General features: G+C 50.5%; 1 protein-coding gene across 1 annotated transcript in view; it reads right to left on the minus strand.

The window, feature by feature from the left end:
* ARHGAP36 (Rho GTPase activating protein 36) overlaps positions 1 to 12,249 on the minus strand; it is a 100,108-nt gene that overhangs the window by 52,898 nt on the left and 34,961 nt on the right. Inside the window, exon 3 of the mRNA XM_054039642.1 lies at positions 4,673 to 4,735. Coding sequence (XP_053895617.1) covers positions 4,673 to 4,735 — 63 coding nt within the window. The remainder of the gene's footprint in view (positions 1 to 4,672; positions 4,736 to 12,249) is intronic.

Here is a 12,249-nt window from a genome sequence, read left to right on the forward strand (position 1 = left end):
GCCTGGAGGGACCTGCCAGGGCTTGTACCTGAGGAACACCCAGGAAGCCCCCTCCCCAAACACCTCTTAGTCATGCTATCCTCACTACTGCACTTTCTCAGAATCCAAGGGAAATTTCATGTGCAAAACCCATAGGTAAGCTGGCATGCAGATTCCAGGTGATTCCCTTTATCCTGCTCTCTGGGCCCTTTCAGAATGGCAGTGTTGAATTCCCAAACACAAATGCTGCAAAGCCAGGACAGACACAATTCAGAACACATTTCCCACATAGCACAGCCATGCAACTTTAATTCTGCCCCTGTGGTCCCTGCCTTAAGGAGCTCCTCAGGGAGAGATCATAGTTCCGTCGCCTTCCCAAGCCTTTTTCTTCAGTGTGATCTCTGCCCCCAGCCTGGATCCATGGTGCTACCTGGAGCACAAAGGGGATCTATTGGCACATACAAGTAGCAGTCTTGATCTGAAGTTATGCTGGGCACAGAGAAAAATAGCATGTTTGGTTGGGGAGGGCTAAGGTAACTGTATTCCTAGTTCCTCTTGCCATCCCCACAAGGGTAGAATTAAGGTTGTGTGTTTGTGTTGTGTAGGAAGAGTCTCCTTATCTCTGTTTCTATTTTATCATGATCTATGATTTGTTTAGCCTTGATCATCTTGAAGGGGAATTCCACATTTCCTGGCTTTTGCAACATTTGAGTGTTGGCAATGAACTCTTGCCTTCTGGCAGGGCAAGAAGAGCACAGGGCGGTGCTGAGAATACAAAGCTTTTGGTATGTCCGTAGTGTGGTGCTGTGCAGTCTATATGGTTTTATAAAAACATAATAAGAAGTGAATATAATGTAACTGGAATATGCTTCATGCAAAAGGTCTCTTGTAAGGTATCATTACAAAGCTTATAATCTACTGAGTGTGATCATCCCATTTGTATAAATGTACCACTCTTGTATCTAAAACTAGAAATATGAAATATAACTCTGAGGGCCTATTGTAATTATGTAAAGTGTGGGCCATTAATGATGGTTTGGAATCTTGATGACTCCCATTAACAAGGATCATTGTCTGCAGATGGCTGTGTTTACCTGTTAGTCTTCCTGTACATGTGTGTGCTGGCAAGTGGGCAATGAAGTCTTGCAGTGACATGTGATCATGTCACCTGAACTGGAATTCATCTTTAACCTGGTGCTTTTCCAGTAGGGGTGTGTGTGTGGAAACCCAAAGGGACAAAGGGTTCCTGCCTTATGCAAAAGATATATAAAGGGGTGGAAGAGAACAGAGGGGGAGAGGAGCCATCATGAAGAATCCCCTAGCTATCACCTGAGCTGGAACAAGAGCTGTACCAGGGGAAAGAATTGTGCCCAGGCCTGGAAGGTGTCTAGTCTGAGAAAAACTTACTGAAGCATCTCTGAGGGTGAGATTATCTGTATTTAGTTTGATTAGACATAATTTATTTTGCTTGGTGACTTACTTTGTTCTGTCTGTTACTACTTGGAACCACTTAAATCCTACTGTCTGTATTTAATAAAATCACTTTTTATTTAGTAATTTACTCAGAGTATGTATTAGTACCTGGGGGAGCAAACAACTGTGCATATCTCTCTATCGGTGTTATAGAGGGCGAACAATTTATGAGTTTACTCTGCATAAGCTTTATGCAGGGCAAAACGGATTTATTTGGGTTTAGACCCCATTGGGAGTTGGACATCTGAGTGCTAAAGACAAGCACCACTTCTGTGAGCTGTTTTCAGGTAAACTTGCAGCTTTGGGGCAAGTGATTTAGACCCTGGGTCTGTGTTGGAGCAGACGGGAGTGTCTGGCTCAGCAAGACAGGGTGCTGGAGTCCTAAGCTGGCAGGGAAAACAGGAGCAAGAGGTAGTCTTTGCACATCGGGTGGCAGCTCCCAAGGGGGTTTCTGTGATCCAACCCGTCACAAGTAGGGAACCTGGAAATACTGTATTTATGACCCTGCCCATGGAGGAAATTCATTTATGGACACCTTCCAGAAAACAGTTTGGGGCAGGAGGAATCTTTGATTTCCAGGTGATTCCTATAAGAATTCCTGTAAGAATGGTCTGTCTTTTTATTCACACACAAAAATAAAATAAACAAATGTCCCTCAAAGTCAAAACCCATATAAAAAAAAAAAAAAAACACACAAACCAAAGACCAAAACCCTATCCCAAGCAGAGCCACTCCACCAACCCTGAAAAGGGAGATGTGCCAGAAACTCTATGGAGTCTGATACCAGACACCTCTGTGTTCCTGGGGAACCAGGGTGCAGTATCCAGCCGGACTCATGAAAGACACCTTTCCCCTCCCCTCCCAGCCTCTGCTTAAACCAGAAGAAGAAAACTTGCAGAGAGCAGTGAAGGGCGTTGGGAGACACACCTAGACCCCTCCTGACAAGGGTGACAAGATTAAGACATCTCCATTAGCATACAGAATGGAGAACAGAGACAACTCCCCTAGCCTCATCTGCATGGAAGATGGGACAGGAAGACATCTCAATTTACATACAGAATGGAGAACAGAGAACCACACTGAATTCTGGGACCAGAAAAAGCAGGGAAGCACTGCATCATGGGAATCTCTGCTCCAGATGCTAATGAACCTACGCCTGCACACACACACACAGCTCAGCAGTTATTAGACCAATTCTAGTAATGAATCCTTAATTGATATCCAAATACTGAAGCAGCCTAGTTGCATTGTGAGCTCCCTGGAAGAAAACACCACCCATAGCCAAGAGTGATCAGATCCTATTGTCTAGTCTAAAGAAAACCCTTGAGTCATCAGTTTACCTATAAACAAATCTAGTGTTCTCCCTTGAACCATTGTATTTTCTCTACAAAAATCCCTACTCACCCTTTAGTCAGGGTTCTGATGCTTAGATCCAAACTATGCATCAGTTCCACTGGAACTCCATCTTCTGACTGATCATGCTGGGGGCTCTGCCTGTCTCCAGCATTCAGGACCCTCAGCTACCACCATCACCTGTGAACCCTGACCAGTTCAAGCCTCATGGAGTGGGTGAGATTCCCCCCCCCCCTTTCTCTCTCTCTCTCTGTTTTCCTTTCTACCTTAGGTATTAACCTTTAATCAGGTATGTGAGGTTGGTTTAGTCCTCCTTGTGTAGTTATCACTATTATTCAATAAATAACTTCTATGGTTAAGTTGGTTGCTTCTCTCTCTCTCTCTTGCTGAACTTTACTCGTTTGTGTTTTTAGCTTCCCCCATTCACTCTACAGCTATGCTTCTTTTACCTAAGCTAAAGATCCCTGCAGCGCCCAAAATACTGTGGGGTTTGCTCATCGAGTAGGTTACTGCCAGTACAATTGTGTTGGGGGAGCGGGGATAGGGACGTGCTGAATTTGGGACACATAAGGGTAACAGCTTGAAAGTGCTGCTCGACCCAGTCCATGGAGCCCAGGAGCATATAAGGAGAGACAACTTGAAAGTGCTGCTTCCTCCAGCCCAGTGAGTCCAAAGACATATAAGGGGTCAGCTTGACAGTGCTGATTGACCCAGTCTGCTCAGACTTGCTCTGTTAATGGGTGCGTGGGTGGGTGTTTATCTGGATCTGGGGCTGCAGTAACCCAGCCCTAGGGAACCTAGGTTCTGCAGGATAGCTCCATTGGGAGGGGACTTGCAGAAGGGAGAAGTAAAGCTCCATATGAAAACACAAGTGATACAAGCAGTACATTGACAGGATTACAGAACCCCCTTCCCCAGAGGAGTAACCCGAATAAATGAGCATACTCCAAAGTAATGGGCACATCTGGTAACAAGTCCCCTAGGGCCTGTGCCACTGCTGTTGATTTTCCAAGGGAAGCGCTCATATACCAGAGCAGGGGTGGCCAACCTGTGGCTCCCGAGCCACATGCAGCTCTTCAGAAGTTAATATGTGGCAACTTGTATAGGCACCAACTCCGGGGCTGGAGCTACAGGCACCAACTTTCCAATGTGCTGGGGGGCGCTCACTGCTCAACCTCTGGCTCTGCCACAGGCCCTGCCCCCACTCCACCCCTTCCCGCCCCCTCCCTGAACCTGCCATGCCTTCACTCCTCCTCCCTCTGCCCCAGAGCCTCCTGCACTCCACAAAACAGCTGATTGGGAGGTGCTGATTGGCGAGAGACATTGGAAGCAGGTGGTGGGAGCTGCTGGGAGGCTGCCGACATATTACTGTGGCTCTTTGGCAATGTACACTGGTAAATTCTGGCTCCTTCACAGGCTCAGGTTGGCCACCCCTGTACTAGAGTGAAGGGTGTGTGTGTGTCAGTGTGCGTGCAGTGGTATGCAAGCTTGGTTGGAGGCAGGACAAGGAGCGAGTGCCTGAAGTGAAAGAAGGAATGTTTAGGTGAAAGTTCTTAACAGCTGGAGCACCTGGATTGTAGAACAGTCTCCTCAAGGGGAATCCATTGCAGGAGAGACTCAAGAACAGGCTCCCTGGGAAGTAACACGTTCACATACCAGCACTCCCCCATACCCACACATACGCATCTATGACCGTATACTTATACATGCACATGAACACACTGGGGGAGAGGGGGCAATAACATGCCACAAAGGAGAAATTCACAATGGAATCCAGGTAGATAGGGTGCCTTGGCTTAGCTTATTTTTAAAGACCATGATGGCTTTGAGGAGCACAATGCCAGACTGAAATGTGGAATTCGCTCACCTTTCTTCTCCTTGGAGGAGTTTTCCAGTTTCCTTCTGATGAATTTGTTGCGTTTGGGTCCAGCTGGTGGGGGAAAGGGGTGAGAAAAGACTGTAGGTCATTAGGTCATCTTCAATACACAGCCTGTCCAAATATATCCACAGCCCTTCTACCCCTGTGCTATCCACTCTCGCAGCATAAAGCCATCACACTCAGCAAAAGGGCTACTACGGGTTTCTGTTCAAGTGTCCAAATATAAGAGGAGTAGGGGTTACATTTCACCAGGACCTACCAGAATATCCTCTGTAATAATTCCCATCCCCCATTCCACCCTTCCCTGCAGCCTGTGGCCACTCTTCATTATTGTCTCCAGGGCCGGCTCCAGGCAACCAAGCACATGCTTGGGGCGGCACCTGTTAAGGGGCGGCCAATCTTGGGGTGGCGGGGGGCAGCGCGGCGTGGCATTCCGCGGGGGAGGCGGCGCTCCGGCGGCGCAGTGCTCGGGGGGAGGGTTCTGGCGGTGCGGCGCTCGGTGGGGGGGGCTCGGCGGGGCGGCCCTTTTTTTTGCTGCTTGGGCAGCAAAAAAGTTAGAGCCGGCCCTGATTGTCTCTTTTTGTTATAAAGAGCAAGTGTCTTAATTATAAGCCCTGTGGTAGAGCGCTCCCTGACACATCTGGTGGTGAACAGGGGAAAGAGCAGCTGCAGAGAGAGATCAGTTCCATAAGCTTTCTACCTACACATCCTCCAAGTGATATGTCGAGGATTTACCAGAACTGAACACAAACTCTGAGCTGAGTGATGTGACAAAGTGGGAATTTTTATAATATTCTTATGAATCCTGTGTGTGCCTCCGTTTCCTTCTGTACTTTGCATTGCTATCCAGTGTGGGGAGAGGGTAAAATCTGCTCTTGGGGCAGCACAGGAGACATGAGGGGTGTGGCACCTTGCTGTTTGGGGGTGCAACAAATGGGTTGTTAAGAAACTGACTGGAACCTGTTGAAAACAACTTATATCGATGCTGAATCCAAAAGAGACAATGGGAGGACCCAGTGACCAGATCATTTACACCTAGCAATCAGTGACCAAGGGGAAAGATTTCCCCCTTCGCCTCCCAGCAGGGCAGCTGAGCAAAGACCAGCTTGAGAACAAAGGGCTAAGAGCTGACAGCAGGGGATAAGAATGAGCTTCCGGAAGAAGCTCTCAGCAGGGACTGATGAAGGGTCAGAGCAGTGGTTCTCCACCTGCGGCCCATGGGCCGTTTGCAGCTCAATCAGCACACAGCTGCAGCCCCTGTGACCTCCTCAGGGCCATACAGGTAGTATTGGATGCGGTCCACAATGGTAAATAGGTTGAGAACCACTGGGTCAGAGAGAGACAGAGCTTGAAATTGAATCCATTATCACTTGGCTGGTGGATTGCTCTGGCCTGGTCAGATGGCCTGGCTTAACCTTCATTTCTCTGTGCTAGCCTAAGGATTTCCGAGGCTCTGTTCCAGATCACTAATACACCTACTTGTCTGAAAAGGCTGCCTGGTGTCACTGCAAATACTTGCCAAGGTGCATTAGTCCCTGAAGAGCGTACATGGCTCTGAGCAGGAGTCTATCTCAGCTGGACTCGCTAAGCAGAGCTCCTGAGGTGAAGCAGAAGGGCTGAAGCCCAGAGGCTCAGTCTTGGAGGCGGTGACGCTGCAAGGCCTACCCTGAAGGAAGAGCGAGACTCCTTGGGGGTCTGCATTACTGAAGGGTTTCCTCCAAAAGGCTGTGTAAAAGCTGGCGCATAGCTCTGATCCTGCAGATCCGTGACTGGGGGGACAGTGGGACTGAAATGAGAGAATGAGCACAGGAAAAGAAAGAAGCAGCACTGTGTTGAAGCCACAGACAGCAGTAGCCAAGCAGAAAGAACTCCAGTGGGGGCCCCCTGTTCAGCACCAGGGCCGGCTCTAGGCACCAGTGCTCCAAGCATGTGCTTGGGGCGGCACTTTCCAAGGGGTGGCACTCCGGATCCTTTTTTTTTTTCTTTTTGCTTGAGGCGCAAAAAGCCGGGAGCCGGCCCTGAGCGGGTGAACTGCAGAGGTGGGGGGTGCGGGAAGGGCCGCAGGAAGTAACCCTGGGGGGGGGCAGAGGAACCACCCTCCACTGCCGCAGCTCACCTCCGCTCTGCCTGCTCCCAAGCGCACCGCCACCGCTCCGCTTCTCCCCCCTCCCTCCCAGGCTTGCTGCGCAAATCAGCTGCGGCAGTTGGGGGCGCCGGGGAGAGCCGCAGGAAGTAACCTTGGAGGGGCAGAGGAACCGCTCCCCCCCAGCTCACCTCCGCCTCCTCCCCCAGCGGGGGAGGAGGCGGGGCTGGGGATTTGGGGAAGGGGTTGGAATGGGGCAGGGAAGGGGCGGAGTTGGGGCGGGGCCAGGGCACGCGGGACATTTTTTTTTTGCTTGGGGCGGTAAAAAACTTGGAGCTGGCCCTGCTCAGCACCATTAAACCTGAAATCTCTCTAGTTGGGTTCGGGGACGGAGTGGCTGCACTGGGGGACCACACTACCCACTGCCATTCCCACCGGGGTGGGGAGCTGAGTGACAAGACAATGGCCAAAGACATGTGAGTGTTCACTACTCACTGCCATTCCCACCAGGGGTGGGGAGCTGAGTGACAAGACAATGGCCAAAGACATGTGAGTGTTTTGCATATACCAATCTATTTTTTCTGTTTCCCGGGTTGATGTTGTCTCTCTTTGTCTCCTAATAAAGCCTGTCCTTGTCCAGCGGGAGTTTGCCTGGGAGCAGCGGGAGTTTGCCTGGGAGCTGTCCGAGAGGAGGTACGCTAAGTGCTGCATTAGGGGGGCTGTGTTGGTGAGTATCTGAGTGTCTGCTGCTGGGACAGTTGGTCAGTTTGACCGTGTGCTTGATTGCTTGCTTGTTTGTTTGTTTGAAAAGTGTGAATTGGGAGTGCTTTGTTCCAGCTGGGCCTTGAGTGGGCCTGACTGGTATATAAGGGCAGTCAGCAGCGAACCAGCTGAGCGGCGAACAGCAGAGGCTAACAGCGGGAGTTTGCCTGGGAGCTGTCCGAGAGGAGGTACGCTAAGTGCTGCATTAGGGGGGCTGTGTTGGTGAGTATCTGAGTGTCTGCTGCTGGGACAGTTGGTCAGTTTGACCGTGTGCTTGATTGCTTGCTTGTTTGTTTGTTTGAAAAGTGTGAATTGGGAGTGCTTTGTTCCAGCTGGGCCTTGAGTGGGCCTGACTGGTATATAAGGGCAGTCAGCAGCGAACCAGCTGAGCGGCGAACAGCAGAGGCTAACAGCGGGAGTTTGCCTGGGAGCTGTCCGAGAGGAGGTACGCTAAGTGCTGCATTAGGGGGGCTGTGTTGGTGAGTATCTGAGTGTCTGCTGCTGGGACAGTTGGTCAGTTTGACCGTGTGCTTGATTGCTTGCTTGCTTGTTTGTTTGAAAAGTGTGAATTGGGAGTGCTTTGTTCCAGCTGGGCCTTGAGTGGGCCTGACTGGTATATAAGGGCAGTCAGCAGCGAACCAGCTGAGCGGCGAACAGCAGAGGCTAACAGCGGGAGTTTGCCTGGGAGCTGTCCGAGAGGAGGTACGCTAAGTGCTGCATTAGGGGGGCTGTGTTGGTGAGTATCTGAGTGTCTGCTGCTGGGACAGTTGGTCAGTTTGACCGTGTGCTTGATTGCTTGCTTGCTTGCTTGTTTGTTTGAAAAGTGTGAATTGGGAGTGCTTTGTTCCAGCTGGGCCTTGAGTGGGCCTGACTGGTATATAAGGGCAGTCAGCAGCGAACCAGCTGAGCGGCGAACAGCAGAGGCTAACAGCGGGAGTTTGCCTGGGAGCTGTCCGAGAGGAGGTACGCTAAGTGCTGCATTAGGGGGGCTGTGTTGGTGAGTATCTGAGTGTCTGCTGCTGGGACAGTTGGTCAGTTTGACCGTGTGCTTGATTGCTTGCTTGCTTGTTTGTTTGAAAAGTGTGAATTGGGAGTGCTTTGTTCCAGCTGGGCCTTGAGTGGGCCTGACTGGTATATAAGGGCAGTCAGCAGCGAACAGCAGAGGCTAACAGCGGGAGTTTGCCTGGGAGCTGTCCGAGAGGAGGTACGCTAAGTGCTGCATTAGGGGGGCTGTGTTGGTGAGTATCTGAGTGTCTGCTGCTGGGACAGTTGGTCAGTTTGACCGTGTGCTTGATTGCTTGCTTGTTTGTTTGAAAAGTGTGAATTGGGAGTGCTTTGTTCCAGCTGGGCCTTGAGTGGGCCTGACTGGTATATAAGGGCAGTCAGCAGCGAACCAGCTGAGCGGCGAACAGCAGAGGCTAACAGCGGGAGTTTGCCTGGGAGCTGTCCGAGAGGAGGTACGCTAAGTGCTGCATTAGGGGGGCTGTGTTGGTGAGTATCTGAGTGTCTGCTGCTGGGACAGTTGGTCAGTTTGACCGTGTGCTTGATTGCTTGCTTGCTTGTTTGTTTGAAAAGTGTGAATTGGGAGTGCTTTGTTCCAGCTGGGCCTTGAGTGGGCCTGACTGGTATATGAGGGCAGTCAGCAGCGAACCAGCTGAGCGGCGAACAGCAGAGGCTAACAGCGGGAGTTCGCCTAGGGAGAGCGCACTGAGGCTTTCATCTGCAGGTTTCTCCGAGTAGTTCCTGCAACAGTTGAGGAAGCTCCTAAGAGGACGGTGATATGGAAGGTGAGCGATCAGCTGTTGTAACCTGCACAGGTTGTGCCATGTTTGTCTTTCTTCCACAGGAGAGAAGCGACTTTGTCTGCACAAAGTGCAAGCTGGTCTCCATATTGGAGGAGAAGGTTCGAGGGCTGGAGAAACAAGTATCAACTCTGCGTTGCATAAGGGAAAATGAAGATTTCCTGGACAGACGTCAGGAGATGCTTCTACGGCCACAATGTTCTGAAGATTCAGAGCAGGCGCAGCAGGGACAGAAGGATTGTGAGGAGGTTTGGCAGCATGTGACCTCCAGAAGAAGAAAGAGGAGCGTCCATGCACCAGCAATGGAGATACAGGTGAGGAATCGTTTCCATGTTCTCTCTACAGGTGCTAATGCGGAGAGTGGACTAGATGGCCCATCTGAGGGAAGGGAGCAGAAGGAGACTCCACCGATTGGAAGGCAAAAGATGCACTGTCCTAGGGATGGGGGTTCCACGACCACCACTCCCAAGAGGAGGAGGAGGGTGGTGGTGGTCGGGGACTCCCTCCTCAGGGGGACTGAGTCATCTATCTGCCGCCCTGACCGGGAAAACCGAGAGGTCTGCTGCTTGCCAGGAGCTAGGATACACGATGTGACGGAGAGACTGCCGAGACTCATCAAGCCCTCGGATCGCTACCCCTTCCTGCTTCTCCACGTGGGCACCAATGATACTGCCAAGAATGACCTTGAGCGGATCACTGCAGACTACGTGGCTCTGGGAAGAAGGATAAAGGAGTTTGAGGCGCAAGTGGTGTTCTCGTCCATCCTCCCTGTGCAAGGAAAAGGCCGGGGTAGAGACCGTCGAATCGTGGAAGTCAACGAATGGCTACGCAGGTGGTGTCGGAGAGAAGGCTTTGGATTCTTCGACCATGGGATGGTCTTCCAAGAAGGAGTGCTAGGCAGAGACGGGCTCCACCTAACGAAGAGAGGGAAGAGCATCTTCGCCAGCAGGCTGGCTAACCTAGTGAGGAGGGCTTTAAACTAGGTTCACCGGGGGAAGGAGACCAAAGCCCTGAGGTAAGTGGGGAAATGGGATCCTGGGAGGAAGCACAAGCAGGAGAGCGCAACAGGGGAGGACTCCTGTCTCATGCTGAGAAAGAGGGACGATCGTTGAGTTATCTTAAGTGCCTATACACAAATGCAAGAAGCCTGGGAAACAAGCAGGGAGAACTGGAAGTCCTGGCACAGTCAGGGAACTATGATGTGATTGGAATAACAGAGACTTGGTGGGATAACTCACATGACTGGAGTACTGTCATGGATGGATATAAACTGTTCAGGAAGGACAGGCAGGGCAGAAAAGGTGGGGGAGTTGCGTTGTATGTAAGAGAGGAGTATGACTGCTCAGAGCTCCGGTATGATACTGCAGAAAAACCTGAGAGTCTCTGGATAAAGTTGAGAAGTGTGAGCAACAAGGGTGATGTCGTGGTTGGAGTCTGCTATAGACCACCAGACCAGGGGGACGAGGTGGACGAGGCTTTCTTCTGGCAACTAGCAGAAGTTGCTAGATCACAGGCCCTGGTTCTCATGGGAGACTTTAATCACCCTGATATCTGCTGGGAGAGCAATACAGCGGTGCACAGGCAATCCAGGAAATTTTTGGAAAGTGTAGGGGACAATTTCCTGGTGCAAGTGCTGGAGGAACCAACTAGGGGCAAAGCTTTTCTTGACCTGCTGCTCACAAACAGGGAAGAACTAGTAGGGGAAGCAAAAGTGGATGGGAACCTGGGAGGCAGTGACCATGAGATGGTCGAGTTCAGGATCCTGACACAAGGAAGAAAGGAGAGCAGCAGAATACGGACCCTGGACTTCAGAAAAGCAGACTTTGACTCCCTCAGGGAACAGATGGGCAGGATCCCCTGGGAGAATAACATGAAGGGCAAAGGGGTCCAGGAGAGCTGGCTGTATTTTAAAGAATCCTTATTGAGGTTGCAGGAACAAACCATCCCGATGTGTAGAAAGAATAGTAAATATGGCAGGCGACCAGCTTGGCTAAACAGTGTAATCCTTGCTGATCTTAAACGCAAAAAAGAGGCTTATAAGGAGTGGAAGATTGGACAAATGACCAGGGAGGAGTATAAAAATATTGCTCAGGCGTGCAGGAGTGAAATCAGGAAGGCCAAATCACACTTGGAGTTGCAGTTAGCAAGAGATGTTAAGAGTAACAAGAAGGGTTTCTTCAGGTATGTTAGCAACAAGAAGAAAATCAAGGAAAGTGTGGGCCCCTTACTGAATGAGGGAGGCAACCTAGTGACCAAGGATGTGGAAAAAGCTAATGTACTCAATGATTTTTTTGCCTCTGTCTTCACGCACAAGGTCAGCTCCCAGATTGCTGCACTGGGCAGTACAGCATGGGGAGAAGGTGGCCAACCCTCTGTGGAGAAAGAAGTGGTTCGGGACTATTTAGAAAAACTGGACGTGCACAAGTCCATGGGGCCGGATGCGCTGCATCCGAGGGTGCTAAAGGAGTTGGCGGGTGAGATTGCAGAGCCATTAGCCATTATTTTTGAAAACTCATGGCGATCGGGGGAGGTCCCAGATGACTGGAAAAAGGCTAATGTAGTGCCCATCTTTAAAAAAGGGAAGAAGGAGGATCCGGGGAACTACAGGCCAGTCAGCCTCACCTCAGTCCCTGGAAAAATCATGGAGCAGGTCCTCAAGGAATCAATTATGAAACATTTAGAGGAGAGGAAAGTGATCAGGAACAGTCAGCATGGATTCACGAAGGGGAAGTCGTGCCTGACTAACCTAATTGCCTTCTATGATGAGATAACTGGCTCTGTGGATGAGGGGAAAGCAGTGGATGTGTTATTTCTTGACTTTAGCAAAGCTTTTGATACTGTCTCCCACAGTATTCTTGCCACCAAGTTAAAGAAGTATGGGCTGGATGAATGGACTGTAAGGTGGATAGAAAGCTGGC

Source organism: Malaclemys terrapin, chromosome 9, assembly GCF_027887155.1.
Source record: "Malaclemys terrapin pileata isolate rMalTer1 chromosome 9, rMalTer1.hap1, whole genome shotgun sequence".
Lineage (NCBI taxonomy): Eukaryota > Metazoa > Chordata > Testudines > Emydidae > Malaclemys > Malaclemys terrapin.